Here is a 17,740-nt window from a genome sequence, read left to right as displayed (position 1 = left end):
CAATCTATCAAGTTAGAAGACAAAGCTCTTAATTCTGCATTCCAGTTTTGTTTATTTCCTTTTTAAAAAAAGTCAATATATAAAAGTTTATAGACGTTACAACATTATCCTAACAACTAGAATCTAAATGGGAAAGAAAGATGGTGCTAAAGGACAGAGAATGATGGCCAGGGGATTAGCTGTCACAGAACGTTCATCCCTTAAACGCCTTGATCAGGTCATGTACTTTGGCACAACTATGGGGAAGAGTAACTCAGTAACAGTAGAACGTTGAGACTGTACTAAATTTTGTGCAGAGGGTATTTAGCCAGAACTGCGTGAGGTGAGTGGGGGGGTGTTCACTCGCCCCATCCCCTCTACTGCATCTTCGTCATGGCTAGGATCCTAAATCATGCAAAGTTCCAAACCCACGTGTTTATCTTCAAATGCGTATACTGACAGAGCTGGATGATGGGAAGGGACGGGACCAGTGAGTATGGCCCTGCTCTGCCCCTCATCAATTCTAATGGTGTGAGGTATTAAAGACAGGAAACTGCTTGCATTCAATGGACTGTTTCATCCAGCTGTCCAAAAAACCTGGAGAATAGGAACCTATTCTCACAGACGTCAGGAATCCCATCTAACATCCCCCCTCCCCACCCAAGTTATTTGTTCCACTCACCTTGGGGTAATTTGTGCCAAGTTCATCAATCGCACAGAACTGGATCAACTTCTCATAGATGCTGAAATAAACAATCAAAATACATTATTTTTCAGCATTGCACATCTTTATTCATATCTAACTAGGCCCTCCCCTCACTGAAGAGGTTAAAAATATAGAAGAGGACCATATGTAGCTTGTGGAACCCTTTAGATGCAACCAGACAGTCTTACCTTGGGTTGCGGAACTCTTTCTTTCTTTGAATGATATAGTTCATGTCCATGCCCTCTTTTATCTTCCTCTCATACAGCTTTTGTATCTTGTCCTACACAGAAAAGAGTCATAGAATCAATACAAAGCAGTGGCAATATTCCAGAATGCTTCACAGCAAACACACGTGTATTGAAAGAGAAGTTAAATGGCACACTCCCGTTTGCCCAAAAGGGTTCTTTTACACTTAAAAGCAATATACACACCTTTATCTGGACTGTTCTTTATGTTATTGTTGTTATTATTGTTATTATTACTATTATTATTAATAATAATAAAATTTCTATACTGCCCTTCATCTGAGGATCACAGGGCTCTTTACTATTTAGAAACACAAAAATACATACCATAGTTAAAAAGTAACACAACCCCCCCCCAATTTAAATGGCCATAAATTGTTTAATGAGCCAAAGGCCTGGGAAATGAGGGATTCGCCTAAATGTATTCGCCTAAAGACACAAGGCGAGCTTCCCTGGGGAGAGCTTTCCACAAGCATTGAGCCACCGCAGAAAGGGCTCGTTCTCATGCTGCCAGCCTCCGGACCTCTTGTGGATGACGATCACAGGGTCCAGGTTGGTTCATATAGGGAGAAGCAGTGCTTGAGATATTGTGGTCCTGAGCTATAGGTCATAACCAGCACTTTGAATTAGGCTGAGAAACTAATTGGCAGCCAATGCAGTTGGGCCACGATTGGCGTTATATGCTCAAACTATCTTGCCTCGGTAAGCAACCTGGCTGCTGAATTCTGCACCGGCCAAAGCTGATGGGAGGCACTCTGCATCACGGAGGCCACCTGAGCCTCAGGTGACAGCAATGGATCCAGAAGCTGCATATTCACTCATTCAGAGGGAGTGTAATCCCATCAGGAGCAGGCAACCTTCCATCCACCCGGTTTAGGGAACCGCCCACTGACAGTGCCCTAGCTCAAAGGCAGAGGAGGACCAGATTCCCACTATGTCTCATGCCCATTTTAGTTCTCCATACCATATTGTACACCATCCCAGAAGGCTCCTTGACCTTCATGAGTGGATTTTCAGGGGGTTGGGTAGGGCTTGGGGTAGGAAGGCAAAGGTAGGAAGGTCTTGCTCAGCAAGAGTATGCAAATTCAATAATTATTTGCAAGGCTGGCTGAAACAAAAAGGTGGTTAAGAACACCAGCAACCTTTGTGGAATTTTGAGTTACAGTCAAAACCTCAACAAGATACAATATATGACATGGGTTACAGAAATAGGATTTGAAAAATGAAAAATTAAGCTGACCTGTAAGTGGTTGGAACATCTGCCAGGGGGTTCTGGAGGAATTTTGATCTCATCAGGAGACATGTTTCTTACTCGCTCAGAGAAGGAAGCTAGAAATAGAAAGGAGGCCATTAGAATAGCAAAGAGCATTAAAGAGATTTAAGCATGTTAAGTTCCTGTACTTCTGATCTTAAAAAGAAACAATCCCCTTTTTGTCAGTGGTTTCTGAAGACTGAGAAGCAAGTGCATTGGCAGACATGCAGGAAACTGGAAGCTCAATGCTTCTATCTTTAACGCAATTCTTCAGCTTTAATTTTTTGGGGAAAGTGTTTTTCATATTTACTATCATATATTATTAGCATTGGTTTAGATCACGATGACAACTGGTTCATATGCAAGGCACAGTACCTAATAAATGCAACAACTGCTGATTATTCTTAAAGCAAATTGCTAGCCACAGACAATTATTGTTTAAACTTTGTTCAGTTTAAGAACTACTACGGGAGCATCGAGAAGTTTGATCAGTGCCTCTTGCCAGTTAAATATTTCACCCAATATTGATGACCAAGAATTTTGGCATTGCAATTATTTCCAAAATCTGCATCTCAAAATATGATGGTTCTAAACTTATGTGGGCAAATCAGTTTTTAAAAGGGATAAGTGAAAGCCTGAAGTTTATCAAAGAACTGAATGCAGCAGAGAATTGTTGAGAGAGAATTGGAACAAGATACAGGTCAAATGCTGAACATTTCTTGTTTAAAATGTATCACAACTGCCAAAATAGGGGCATAACCTGACCAACATGCAGCAGCGTCCAGGTTTTGTTCTTAAATGCATGTGGGCTGTTGGTGATAGAGAGAATTAGACACAATGTTTCTACAAGTACAGGAAAAAGGCTGCTCTTCAAAAGGACATTATTCCAAGGCGACACTGTGTACCACGCTCTTGTCCCTTTCCTTGGCATCAGGCTCTGCCTTCAGTCTTGGCCTGAAAAGCTCAGACAATATGCCGTTTGTGAACGAATGCTTTTCTTTGAGCTTGAAAACAGGCTGCTACTTAAAAAGTGGGCAGGGTGGGGGCATTCATCCTGGAAATCCCTTTTCCACTGCATTTTTCCATTTTTTAAATAATATAATAATAACATGATTAGAACTTTCCTAGTTTTGGGGCAGTAATGTTTACATCGTAAACGGCATCTGTCGGCAGAAAGATTTCCCCAGTAGCAGGCAGGCACAAGCAACTGTATTACACTACTTGCTTCCAGTTAATATTAACTGAAAGACTGACTCTTATGTCCATCAAAGGATGGAGGGGCAAAATATTCTGCTACATTCCTATTATTCTTATCGGCTCTGAACCTTTTGAAGACAGGACGGCTCTACAAACATGAGCGTATAGAACTGTCTGAAGACTTAGCCGTGCATCTGCTTCTAGCTTTTTACCACTGGTGTCTTGTCATGTTTCTATCCACCGTAACCAAAGGCAAACAAACACCTGGGCCTCAGTTTAAAATTCTAATTCTGCCTTCAGAATTCTGCAATTTGGGCATCTCCCACGCCCTCCTCTCCAGCACCATGCTCTTCCATTAGGATGCTATTTAGGGTTAAGTTCGCTAGCAGTCAAAAGTAACAAAGAAATGTCCTTTGGCATTTCCAGAGAATGTGCTTCTGTGAAGAATAGAAATCTTGCCAACATCCCCAGAGGAACACAGTTTGGCTCCAGAGCCCCTTGACAACAAGCTACGGACTTGTTATAGGTTACAAAGCCAGTGATGTGAGGGGTGTGTTCATTTCTAATTAAGAACGTCTCAAGTACCAAGTGGTGGTACCACCGATGTTTCATTACAACGGAGACCAGACATCTGAGGGAAAAGGTGATTTTTTAAAAGACTTTAATGAAGTCAGATACCCAAACCTCATGTGCAATTTAAAGCTAGCTAGGTATTAGGCTTTTGTGTTTTCTTGAGGGTCCTTGTTAGGCAGGAAAAGGATTTAATACTGTTCTACAGAAGACACTGACGGGAGCTCAGGGAATGGCAAACAGTGCCAGAAGTGGCATGCTAGAGAGATGGCATTTACAATTAGGCAGCAAATACTGTTAGTTTCATCTATATATGTTTTCCTCTAATAATTTGGTTTGGGATTTTATTGCATCCTTGCACATGCTTTCTAAATAAATCTAATCTATTTAATGAGCTTCTTTGGTAGTGAATAGGTTAATATTTTAACACCTGAAATTTGGTCGCTCTCCTATGATTGACTACACCAGAGCTCAGTGTGTAAGGGAATCAAGAAGCATTCTTTTGAGACTTAGCTTTTTATATGGCTGAAGGTTTGTTTCAGAATTCAGACTTGTGCACTTTTCACTATCCCCCTCCCCATTCTCAGCCTCGCTCTTTTCTGTTTTAAGATTATGTGCCACCTTCTCTCCGCGTGCCAATCTGCACCCAAGAGGAAATGGTGATAGACTTGTGCGTCAGGCGCTTCTTATGATAACAGCAACAAAAGTTAACAAGTAGCCATAAAAAGTGCCCCAAGGGAGCCCCTATACAATCTCCTGAGTGACACAGAAAGATAACCAAGAACCAATTGTTTATCAATGTACTGAAATCAAGGCGGTAGTCTCAGGAATAAATTTTGTTACAGCAGTTTAAACAGTGTGAAATGTACAGTGGTGCCTCGCAAGACGAAAAGAATCCGTTCCGCGAGTCTCTTCGTCTTGCGGTTTTTTCGTCTTGCGAAGCAAGCCCATTAGCGGATTGGTGGATTAGCGCTATTAGCGGCTTAGTGGATCAGCTGATAAGCGGTTTAGCGGCTTAGCGGGATCAGCTGATAAGCGGCTTAGCGGATCAGCTGATAAGCGGCTTAGGATCAGCTGATAAGCGGCTTAGCGGCTTGGGAAAAAGGGGGAGAAAAGGGGAAAAAACCCGCAGGAACTCGCAAGACATTTTCGTCTTGCGAAGCAAGCCCATAGGAAATTCGTTTTGCGAAGCACCTCCAAAACGGAAAACCCTTTCGTCTAGCGGGTTTTCCGTCTTGCGAGGCATTCGTCTTGCGGGGCACCACTGTACAACATTGGGGTGTATAACACCTGCTGCCTTCACCTTAATTCCACAATAAATGGAAACGAATATATGTTGCCAGGGCGCACTTTCAGACATTTTGTGCGTTATACAGCCTGTCATTTCCCCCAAAGATCAAATCCACTTTTGTGCCAGTCAGGTGTGGTGACCTGACATTGGTTGTACCGTTTGACTGGGTGTGTGCGCCCGCTGGCTTCCAGCCTAAGGCGTACTGCAAGGGGAATGCAGGAAGCTGAATATCAGCATGATTCACCATTATAGGCACACCCAACCTCTGGCTTGTGAAGTAAATAATTATTCATACCTTGAAGCTATGGTTTGACTAAGGGCTTGGCTAAGGCAATGGAAGCCACAGGGAACATATACCAATAAGCTGGGGCTAAATCTACAACTGGAATTGTATTGCTAGAATACAAGCCATATATATAAGGAACCTGATCTGCCCAGTTGGCTTTTTACCCACAAATCAGACAGGCATCCTTCTCCTTCCTTAGTAATCTACTGGCCACTTCAAGGGTTTCTATAGTACTACATCACCTTCCGGTTCTTTCATCTTACGACCAGCCAAAAACTTTTATTGTCTTACTTCCCTGTCCATCAACAGGGCCAGGTTTTTCTCTCAATTCAAAAAGATTTACAGTTCCTCTTTGCTGCCTCACAAAACACGAGCATTTTCTTGGAATGCTAGTGCCTTTAAAATCCTTCCTCAAAATACAGCCTTTAATGCCTCTTGTACGCCAAACCATGCATGCTGTGAAGACCAGAAGCTTTGCACTGGGGTTGATACAAACAATTACCCACCATGGGGAATCATTCTCATATGATCACATTTAAAGTGTCCTAGTGGCCACTTGGCTGCCCAAATCCATCACATGTCTAAATGTGTAGCAGGGAGGCTTTTGACACCATATGTGTCCCTAGCCCATGGTTGTGAAAACCAAAACACAGAACTGGGATTGTACAATTGTCCACAGTTGGCTATTTGACATGCCATGCATATGGATGAAAATCCCTAAAGAGATAACTGACTCCAGCTAAGGTTCTGAAGCAATTTAAGCTGCTAGCTGGCCGGCCTTAAGGACAAATGCAGTGGTTCCTTGCTTGATTCTAGACTGCAAAGGATCCGAACAAGATCTACAAATTTTAGCTAGTACCTCCAGCATACCAAAACAAGACAAAGATCTGTAGTAAGAAATAAGGAATTAGCTCATCTAATTCTATCATTATGCTTCTCAATTATGTTTATTATGCCAATGGATTTCTGAAGGGAAGAATAATGGAAGAAGTCTCCACAACAATATTGGGGACTCCTTTTAAGTTTCTGTTTTTGCCAAAAGGCTACAAGAGGAACTGAACAAAGCTAGTTTTATTAGCCAGGTCAAAGGTTTGGAATTAAGACGGCCATAAGCTTACCTACTATTACCAGTAATTCACCCCACTCTAAGGGCTATTTTAGATCATGGACTGGAATACAGTGGTACCTTGGTTTTTGAACGTAATCCATTCCGGAAGATTGTCGAGTTCTGAAACGTTTGATAACTGAAAACTCAATACGGAAGCCACGTGGCATGTTCAACTTCCAAAAAGTGTTCGAAAACTGAAGCATTTACTTCCAGGTTTACAGTGATTGAAAACCGAAACGTTCGTCAACAGAGACATTTGAAAACCGAGGTGCCACTAGTATTAAATGGATTAAAGTGAAACTAGATTGATACTAGGTTGCTTTTATTGATTGGTTATAATTAGTTGCCATTAGACTAAGCAGCATCTCCCACCCATAAAAGGGAGGTAACAACAGACTGGGGGAACCCCAAGGTTTGCTTAAGTATTTTTAGAATAAACTCTAAGCAGAGATGGACTGATCCCACCAACAATGCAGTAAGGACTGAGTCTGCTCAGTGGGTATGGAATGCTGACCATTGGGAGTGGGGAAACTGAAGGATGGGAAATAAAGGATGGTTATCTTGAAGAGGAGCGCTGCATCACATTTTACTGCAGGTTCACCACTTATGTAGTTATAAATCTTCTACAGGGTATCTGTATAGAGCAGCCTTTCTCAACCTTGGGTCCTCAGATGTTGCTGAACTACAACTCCCATCACCTCTAGCTAACTAGGCCAGAGCTCAGGGATGATGGGAGTTGCAGTCCAACAACATCTGGGGACCCAAGGTTGAGAAACACTGGTATAGAGAGAGGGTCAACTTTCTTCTTCAATAAATAACGCATTCTGCAATTGATCTTGCATTGAATAATAAATAGTGCTTTTAAATTATTTTACACATTTACAGCCAGCTGGTGAACTGCAGCCAAGTGTGCAAAATCACTCTGAGACATTCCCCCAATTCTAACCCAAAAGGAAGCATCATTTATATACTTAAATCTTCTTCAGTCTCAAATGGGATGGGCCAGCTGTAACTTCATGCCTGGGAGAGAGGGTGTTCGTTATTTCCTGGCAACTAACAATAGAACTGTAGGGAAGTATATGAGGCATCAATATGCCACTGAGTCATCCAATTTTGAAAGGCCACTACAGTTACTGACTTCTGTTTGTGGGCTCAAGAATGCAGAACAAGATCAGCACATTCTGATCTTTTCTAATCTGATACATTTGCAACTCTTGTATACAAGCTCTAGAGTACTGCGTATATTTTCATATACACTGAAAAACTGCTATACAATTTTGCATATATGCACATGTCCAGATTATCAAATACAATGAATTCCCTGGAAATCATTTGTTAAGTGAGCATTTGCATAATGAACCAACAATTTCCATTGATTCCTATGGCAAAATTTGTAGTCCGTTCCCGAACAAGGGTATTTGACACCCAAAAGCCAACCCCCCCCCCCAGAAAAATCTTATGACTCCCCCTCCATTCTTTAGCCAACCAGGAAAAGGCAAACAAAGAAGTAAAAAAATGCTGTTTGTTCAGATATCTGATTCTGTAGTGTGTATAGCAAGGTCTGGGTACTAATTCCTCACATTTGGATAAGTGAATTTCCACACAGTGAACATTAGTAAAGCAGGACCCGTGTGTAGTGTGAAGAATGAACCACATGATGCTCTAAGACACTGAGACATAATGCTCTAAGACACCTGTCTACTTGAAAATTGCTGGGGGTCGTGGGCGACCACCTAATGATTTTTCTGCTAGTTGTAGCAATTGGAATGTGCTGTCCTAAGTGCTGTATGATTTTTAATTGCAATTTTACTGACATGCTATGGGACACCTGAATCTCACACATCAGAGTTTGGGAGTCCCTGCTCTAAGGTACATTTAGTTGCTGCATCAGAAAATCCTTCAAAGAAGCAAGATGCAGCCACTAGTATCAAAACCACAGTTTATACAGGTAGCATTTCCTATGAATGGGAATGAATGGGAATAAAATGTTAACAAATGTGACCAATTCAATCTGTGCCTATACAGTCGTACCTTGGTTGTCGAACTTAACCCGTTCCGGGAGTCCATTCCACTCCCGAAATGGTTTGAAAACCAAGGTGCTGCTTCCAATTGGCTGCAGGAGTTTCCTGCACTCAATCGGAGGCCGCAGAAGCCACTTCGGTCGTTCAGCTTCCAAAAAACGTTTGCAAAGTGGAACACTCACTTCCGGGTTTGCGGCGTTCGGGAGTCAAAACATCTGAGTACCAAGGTGTTCAAGAACCAAGGTACGACTGTACTATAGAGTGCTGAGCATAAATGAAGTGGCTGGGAAGTTTTTACGAACATTTTTACCCCTTGGGAAATGAGCCTCCTTTGCTTTGCACTTAAGTAAAGTATTGCAGTATAGAGGATTGGTATCTGCATACAAAACCTGAAGCCTTCCCTTTTAGCTGCAGCACTTTCCAAGGGACATGCATGCCAAAGCAAATGTTCCTTGGCCTGACAATAGGGGGTGGCTTCCCTGACCAGCAGGTTAAAGGTGTGCAGGTCGGAGCTAAACATTACAAGTTAAGAGCGTTCGCAGATGACCTGGTATTGACTTTGCAAGAGCCAAACACTAGTACAAAAAAGGTTTTAGAAATAATACAACAGTTTGGCCAGGTAGCTGGATTTAAGTTGAACAAGCAAAAAACTAAAGTTTTAGGGAAAAATTTAACAGATATGGAAAAGGAGAAATTTCAAGAGGAAACAGGTTTGACTGTGGTAAAGAAGGTGAAATACCTAGGGGTTTATTTAACATCTAAAAATCTGAATTTGTACAAGGACAATTATGAAAAATGTTGGTCAGAAATTAAAAAAGATCTAGAAATATGGTCAAATTTGAAACTGTCAATGCTAGGCCGAATCGCTGTGATTAAAATGAATGTATTGCCTAGAATGCTTTTTCTGTTTCAGACCTTGCAGATTCTCGACAAGATGGAATGTTTCAAGAGGTGGCAGAAAGATATTTCGAAATTTGTCTGGCAGGGCAAAAAGCCCAGAATTAAATTCAAAATATTAACAGATGCTAAAGAAAGAGGGGGTTTTGCCCTGCCGGACTTAAAATTGTACTACGAGGCAGCAGCTTTCTGCTGGCTGAAAGAATGGATGCTCCTCGAGAACACTGATATCTTGGATCTGGAAGGTTTTAACAATGCTTTTGGTTGGCATGCATATCTTTGGTATGATAAAGTAAACAGCGCTTTTAAAAATCACATTGTTAGGAAAGCATTGATTAATGTTTGGATAAGATACAAAGATCTATTGGAAAATAAAACCCCTAGATGGGTGTCGCCAGTGGAGGCCAAAGCAGTGAAGAGACTCAATACGGAGGCCGGATGGCCGAAGTATTGGGAAATCTTAGAACAGGATGGAGACAAGTTCAGACTACAAAGTCAGGAGAAATTGAAGCATAAAGTTGGAAACTGGTTTCAATATCGTCAAATAATGGAATTTTTTAAACAGGACAGGAAAATTGGTTTCCAGGTGGAAAAATCAAAATTAGAAACTGAACTGTTAGAACCCAATACTAAGATTTTATCTAGAATGTATAACTTGCTGTTGAAATGGAACACACAGGATGAAACAGTAAAATCTGCTATGATTAAGTGGGCTCAGGATGTTGGACATAACATCATGTCAGCTGACTGGGAATGGTTATGGAACACCGGTATCAAATTTACGGCATGTAATGCCTTAAAGGAAAACATTATGAAAATGGTATACAGGTGGTACATGACCCCAGTCAAGCTGGCAAAAATCTATCATTTGCCTGATAATAAATGTTGGAAGTGTAAAGAGACTGAAGGTACTTTTTGTCACCTTTGGTGGACTTGCCCGAAGATTAAGGCCTTCTGGGAAATGATCTATAATGAAATGAAAAAGGTACTTAAATGTACCTTTTCCAAAAAGCCAGAGGCCTTTCTTTTGGGCATTGTCGGCCAATTGGTGACAAAGAAGGATAGAACTTTTTTTATGTATGCTACAACAGCGGCAAGAATACTCATCGCAAAGTATTGGAAGACACAAGATTTACCCACTCTGGAAGAATGGCAGATGAAAGTGATGGACTATATGACATTGGCCGAGATGACAGGCAGAATCCGTGACCAACGAAAAGAGACGGTGGAAGAAGACTGGAGAAAATTTAAAAGTTATCTGAAGGACTATTATAAACTTAATGAATGTTAAAAATGTCGTGGTTTTCAGAAACAAGGGGGTACAGGGATATATGGTTAGAAGATAGAAAAGAACTAAGTTGACAGAGACTTGAAAGCAATAACTGGGAGTTGCTAGTTGAAGTATGGACATTGGGATGCAGAGAGGGGGGGTATGGGGAAGTCCAAGAAAAGAGGTTTATAAGAAAATATGTATGAAACTATGCGTGTTGGTTTGTCATTTTCATTGTTTGTTTGTCTTTTTAAAATGTTGTAAAACCAATAAAAATTTTATATGAAAAAAAAAATAGGGGGTGGCTTCCCTCTTTCCCCTGCTCCAAAACCTAAGCAGCAGCAGACTGGAGAACAATGACTGCAATGGAAGTTTTCCATAAATGTTTCTGCTCTTCTCAAAATGGTAACCTCTGGCAACCTCCCAAAAACCCAGCATATCCCCAATACTGTATCATATGCCAACCAAGAAGAGCAGGAAGGGCAAGGAAACATAGACGAGAACAGGCATGCTAGAGCTTGTTCATACTCACCAACTAGTTCTTGGGGATCTCTCTTCTCCAGTTCTGAAAAGTCCTAAACAAGAGAAAAGCAAAAGTTGTAAGTACAATAAGCCCTTTAAAACAGGTGTGTACTAGCCAATCCTACAGATGGGGAACCAGTGGCTCTTCAGATGTTACTGATTTACAAAGTTCTCCCATCATCCCTGACCACTGACCATTTTGACTGGGACTGATGGGAATTAGAGTCCAGCCACATTTCAAAAGTTACAAGCGCCCCACCAATGCTGTGAACATGCTTTAAATACTTACATTATACGAAGACTTTTATAGTATGCATGTGTCACAAAGACACAACTGAAAAACTTTGAGAAGACCACTATATATTTCAACTGAATTGCAAATATGCTATAACTCAATTTCAAATTGGGTCACATAACAAGGCACATTGGGCTGGTTCACACACACACACACACACACACACACACACTGTAAAACTGTGTTTTAATGCGATGTCCGTGAGCCAGAGACAGCCTGCCTTGGACCTGCATGCTCCCCCTCTACTCTCTTGAGGGACGGAAGAAACACCTTCACTAATGTTTCATTTCACTTTCAAAGTATTCTGGCTTATTATGTATGTGCCAACCCAATATCTAGCAACTGCACCTCTCACAGTAATCAATACCTATGATTCCAGAGAACTATTTTTACTCCAAGACAACTGTGGTTAGAGCCCTCATGTCACTATATTGTCAGAAACATGGCTGAAGTTAATATAATGTATATTCTCAAGTAGGTGGCTGCCCTCACCCAAATCTTCCATCATTTAAATAATGGATGTCCTCCGTTTCTATCCAAAATAGTGTTAGAATTATTAGATAAGATTGTGGGGGCAAACAGAAAGGACAGAAGTGTTGTTGCATCCGCAGAGGTATCTCTGCCAGTGGGAAAACTTGATTGGATACAACTTTATGTGCATATTCTTGTTGGTAAAACAGTAATCAGTCAATGCAGTGAATCTGGAAGTGTACTAAGAGGAAAAGGTAGGTTTCAAGACCAATTAACTTAGCTCCTTTAATACAGAGTCAAAGGGACACTCACAAGAACTGCACCTTCACATTTACATAGAGTGGCAGACCAAGGAGGTCTTGAAAGGGAAGGTTTTATACCCAGGATACTCCTGAGAAATTAAGTCAGTGCAGATTACGAGAAGCCAGAAGTGTCAGGATGAGGGATGCAAGGCAAACAAAGAGAAAGGGCAAGCATCAAGAAGCCCAAGTTCCTATTAAATTAACCTTAGACAAAAAGAAGCAGACATTGGGAGCTCCATCCTCTCTTCATCGAGCAAGTCTTTCGTAATTTGCCAAGACTCTGCCTGAATGCCCACAGGTCCTTAAACACTGATCCTATTCATTCAAGTAGACAAATGCAGCCTGCTTGTTGGCTAGCAATGCAACTGTGCTACTATAGTTCCCTTTTCAATTTTCGGTGGACAAAAGTAATGGCTTTTTGGGAAGCCAGGGTTCAGTTAGCTAGTTTGGAAATCTGCTCTGCCAAATCCAAGATGGCAATGTACACATTTCTAAATGCCCATAGTGTCCCTAGGCCGGCCTTAGGGGATTACAAGTTCATGGTTTGTTTTTTTCCTATCACTAGCAACAGTGAAGGGGTTTTTACAGCTCCTTTGCTAAAGAACACTATGTAGCTACAAGAAGGCGGGGGTCATAAAACTCTCGTCTAGCTTTTGTTTTTTTGCAAAAGTGCAGTGAACTGGGCTGCTATTTCTTCCTAAGGCTGCAAAGGCATTCTTCAAAATAGTCTTCCATGTGGAAACTTATGCACAATGAACTGATGAATAATTAGAACTGCTTTCGCTAAAAGATTTATTTAAATCCAGAATGTAAGAGGAGCTTGCTGGATCAGGCCAGTGGTGCATCTAGTTCAGCATCCCTGTTCTCACAACGGCCAACCAGATGCCTGTGGGAAGTCCAAAAGCACAACCTGAGCGCAACAGCACTCTCTGCACTTTTGTTGAGTGGCAACTGACATTCAGAGGCATACTGCCTAGGAGAGTGGAGGTAAACATAACCATTGTAGCTCGTAAGCATAGAAAGCCTTATACTCCATGACATTTATATCCAAGTAAAGGTAATGAATATATGATAGAAGAAGTGGATTCATAATGATGTTGAACTTTATAGAGGTGATCAAGCTGGGGGGGGGGACTGCATGTCAGAGAGCCATCTGACATCTCCAGGCTGCCTTTGAAATAGGGCTGCAACATGAATAAAGGTGTTTTAATTAATTAATGGCAAGATTTTAGTTCATTAACACACAGAACTATTTTTAGTACATATACACTTTAAGTTAATATTTCTGATGGAAAAATAGAAACTTGTGTCCTGCCTGCACTCTTGCTTTTGGCTTCAATTTGAAGCACTGAAACTATAGGAAAGTATCAAATGTCCAAACAGAACAGAGAACTATTCAATATTAGAAAAACACAGATACATAGATATCTATGTGTGTGATTTTGGAAAGTTACCAGTATATGGTTTTCCAGTAGACCAACTATAGTTCATAAGTGCCTACAAAGTCTTCAAAATCCTTGTTTTAAAGGAAGAATTTTACCAATGAATGGCACATTATGAGAATCCTGGAAGCTGTAGTTCACCCCTCAGAGGGCTACAATTTGCAGCACCCTTAAACTACAGTTCCCAGGATTCTTTGGGGGAAGTCATGTGCTTTGAATGTATGGTTTGTGCGCAGCTGTAGACTTCACAGCCTTGGGGTATATCTGAGGCACTCGTCACAATGAAGTAAACAGGCCCTGCTGAGTAATCAACCATCAAGTGCTCACTTTGCCCAGAGGATATGAATCCTGCTTACTGCAGAGTGAGGTGTGCCCAGTGCTTCATGACTGAACTAGCTCAATGCTGTTTTCATGCCTCTCATTACTACATGGAATCATTTTAGAACATTAAGTAAATCACAGTAAATCAGAGCCATGGTGTCTCTTGTCCTGGAGGTAGTATTTAACCATCAAAACGAGCAGCTAGATACCCGTATGCTCCATGAATCTGTCAAATCCATTTTTAATGCCACCTAAGTTGGTGGCCATTGCTAAATTTTGCAGAAGTAAATGCCAAAGTTTAGCTATATGCTGTGTGAAGCGTTACTTCCTGAATCTCCCACTATTAAGCAAACGAGCACCTCTGTTATGCTCCCCCTTATTCACACCGCCCAATGAATTTAAAAGCTCCAAACTTTTCTTCACAGAGAAGTTGTTCCAGGACCCTAGTCACTTTGGTTGCTGCTTCCTGCATCTCTTTCAGTTCTACAACAGCCTTCCTGAGATGTGTGGACCAGAGCTGTACACTGCTTCCCTCTTAAATGAGTGGACAGTCAAATCTAGACCGTTGCAATATATCGTCCAACTCAGAAGCACTTGCAGCAGAATCAAGTGGTGCCTTCATCAAGGCAAGAGTGTTTTTCCTTCTTTTTCACACATGGCTCTAGCAGCTAAGTCTCCTAGGTTTCAAGCCTCATGAAACCTGTATCCCTGGGCCAAATAAGACTATCAAAATTTATGTAATACATGGAATAATAAATGCTATTGTACATAGTGAGTGTGTGGCAGTTGCAAAGATGAATGATCCTATGAATCATGGGATAGCTCTGTCGGTAGAGTATAAGAGTCTTAATCTCAGGGTTGTGGGTTCAAGCCCTACATTGGACAGAAGATTCCTGCATTGCAGAGGGTTGGACTAGATGACCCTTGTGGTCCCTTTGCAACTCTACAGGTCTATGATTCTATGGACTTCACAAGGTGCAGATATTATAATGTGAAAGACTTAAACAGCACTTTCCCCAGACTTGGCTCCGATTTTTTGGTATAAAGGTTGATCTGTCATATAAAAAGGGAAAGCACTGTTTTATTCAGATGTACAAAATATGAGAGGGTATTAGTGCAGAGTAGGACTGAGAATGTCATTAAAATGACTACAGTGAATATCAGAAGAGGAAGGTTTTTAAATTACTACTTTCAAATTTCCAAATTTCTCTGAGATAGAGGTATCACAACCCTAGGGACACAAATGGAACCCACGGCTATATGTGAACACCCTCAGCACAATGAAAGGTCATGCAAATGTTAGGGTGTCATCAGTCATTTTTGGATCTCACTGAGGAGCAGTACAGAACAAGACAATCTTTTGTTATCGTAACCTTGAGCTCTGGAATGTTGTGGGTGTCTGATGGGAGAACGGGTCAAGTTAAACGTATACTTCTTCTAAACATGCTATGCTGTCAACCACTCTAATCAAATCAGTTTGCAAATAAAGGCTGGGTTATTCGGCCGCTGGCTACCTTGCATCATCAGGAAAATATCCCAAACAGACAGTAAGAACAGCCAACCTTTTGCACTTTTGTAAACCAAGGTCAATCATAGCACTTCTGTCCTACCTGATAACTGGTATGGCATGACAGCAAGGCCAGAGCAATCAATAAAAGCTGCTTTGCACTTTAGATGACAGGACCTTCCAGAAACAGTACAGGTTGTACATGTTGCCCAAGATTTCTAGTGGTAGCGGTGACTCATTGCAAGCTTTAGGTCAAACGGATCACGTTTGAAGTTGTGTGCTCCTACTATTATGTTTGCTACTAGAAAGCAACCAAAAAACCTTCCCCAAAACACAAGCAGCTCAATAATGGTCTGGCTCACATTAACACTAAATCATGGTTTAGCACTATCATGACCAAAGTCTCAATCCTATCCTCCACCTGCCTCTCCTCTTATATTATTTTGTTTCACTTCCTGGCTTGTCCCAACATATGAAGCAAAGAGGCAACTTCAAACTATGGATTATGAATCTGGTTTATTTCAAAACTAACCTGGATTTGTTTTAAACCACTAAACTCTGCTTTGTAGTCAAGGACAAGCCAAGATTCATGGAAAGTGAAGCCAAATGTTGCAGGAATACAGGAGGAGAGGAGGGTGGGAGCCTGCAGCATTGTTTGGACTCGTTCCAGCTCTTGCACTAAAACATGACCTGGTGTTATGTGCAACCTGGATCATTTCCTTCTTCATAGTCAGCCTTGACTATCTCATCTTTAGGATATTGGAGTTACTGAAAAATGCCGCTTGTCACAGAATGGCAGTTTAAATTTCTCTTTGCAATCATGAGCTATCACAACTTTTAAATACACTGATTCCCAGTAAGTTAAATATCACCTGCAAGTTCAGGTTATAGAGCATGTGTGCAGGACATTTGCACGGTAGTCCATAACAGTAATTCTAGACAAAGGAATTTATTATGCACCTGACAGTACCAAATCTGTAACTAAGCTATTAATTCAAGCTATCACAACATATTAATACTATCAAATCTGAAACACTTAAGGTTTTTTTTTTCATTTTTAAGCTAGCTATATTTATGAAGCTGAGAGGGCTGAAGAAAGAGGCTTGGACTCAAAGCCACATCCTCCAGTATTTTCAAAGGATCAGTAGTTACAGCAACTGCTTTAAGAACATGAACAAATATCAATCACCTGAAATTATGACAATAGGTGATTGGCAAGTGGGTGGTCTCACCAACCTATCAAATGTGGCCCACAGGGAGTCGTACAGCTTTCTGCACTTTCCCACATGAACAGGAGAAACAGGACAGGAGTTCTAGATAATGATAATGGCAATATTTGTCGTTCACACAGTTCTTTGCTAAGTCACCAGGAGATGTTCTTCAGACTATCAAGCAAATTTTCTATTAAAAAGGAAGATATGCTTGCAATAATAAAAAATGTTAAAAAGTTAAAAAGTATAATCTACATATTCAGAACTTGATTGGTTAAAAGGCAACATCTATACAAGATGAGGAACATATATAAAGGCCTGTAAGCAGCTAATGTTCTCAACCTGTCAGACTTCTTGGCTTTAATGTATATGTAAATTGCTTTACACATATACAATTTAATAACAGATTATTACTTCAGAGGAAGGGCAAGAACCCCCAATCCAATCTAGAAATCCACCAGGATTCAGGAAACAAACATGCAAGGTGAGAATTGCATGACAAACTATTTTCATCTATTGAAAATTATATGGCATACATTAACTTCAATACATTGTGCCAATTTAAGTCTGCATGGAGCTGTGGGAGAGTAAAAGCAGGAAGTTTTCCTGTCCAACAATGAGGGTGGGAGGAAAAATACTGGGAGAAGGCCCAAAACAAACCATACTTCCCATGGATGTATCCTGTTTGCCAGCTTCGTGACAAGCCCGTAGGACAAATGCCAAACTTAAGATGAGAAACTATTTTTTTTTCTGGGGGGAAATATTAGGAAGCTGAGCAGGTTACATTGTGGATTCTGCTAAAGGTAAAGGGAGAAATTCATGTATACCTCTGTAAATAAACCCCTTT

General features: G+C 41.0%; 1 protein-coding gene across 2 annotated transcripts in view; it reads right to left on the bottom strand.

Moving 5' to 3' along the window:
• SAP30BP (SAP30 binding protein) overlaps positions 1-17,740 on the bottom strand; it is a 35,510-nt gene that overhangs the window by 4,632 nt on the left and 13,138 nt on the right. For both annotated transcript variants that reach the window (XM_083487389.1, XM_083487388.1), the window contains 4 exons: positions 11,355-11,397; positions 2,171-2,259; positions 874-965; positions 662-722 (listed from right to left, as the gene is read on the bottom strand). In XM_083487389.1, the coding sequence (XP_083343515.1) occupies positions 662-722; positions 874-965; positions 2,171-2,259; positions 11,355-11,397 (285 nt within the window). The remainder of the gene's footprint in view (positions 1-661; positions 723-873; positions 966-2,170; positions 2,260-11,354; positions 11,398-17,740) is intronic.

Source organism: Podarcis liolepis (assembly GCF_965112155.1).
Source record: "Podarcis liolepis genome assembly, chromosome: 2".
NCBI classification, from domain to species: Eukaryota; Metazoa; Chordata; class Lepidosauria; order Squamata; family Lacertidae; genus Podarcis; species Podarcis liolepis.
Note: the sequence above shows the minus strand (reverse complement) of the source record. Positions and strands in the feature narration are given on the sequence as shown.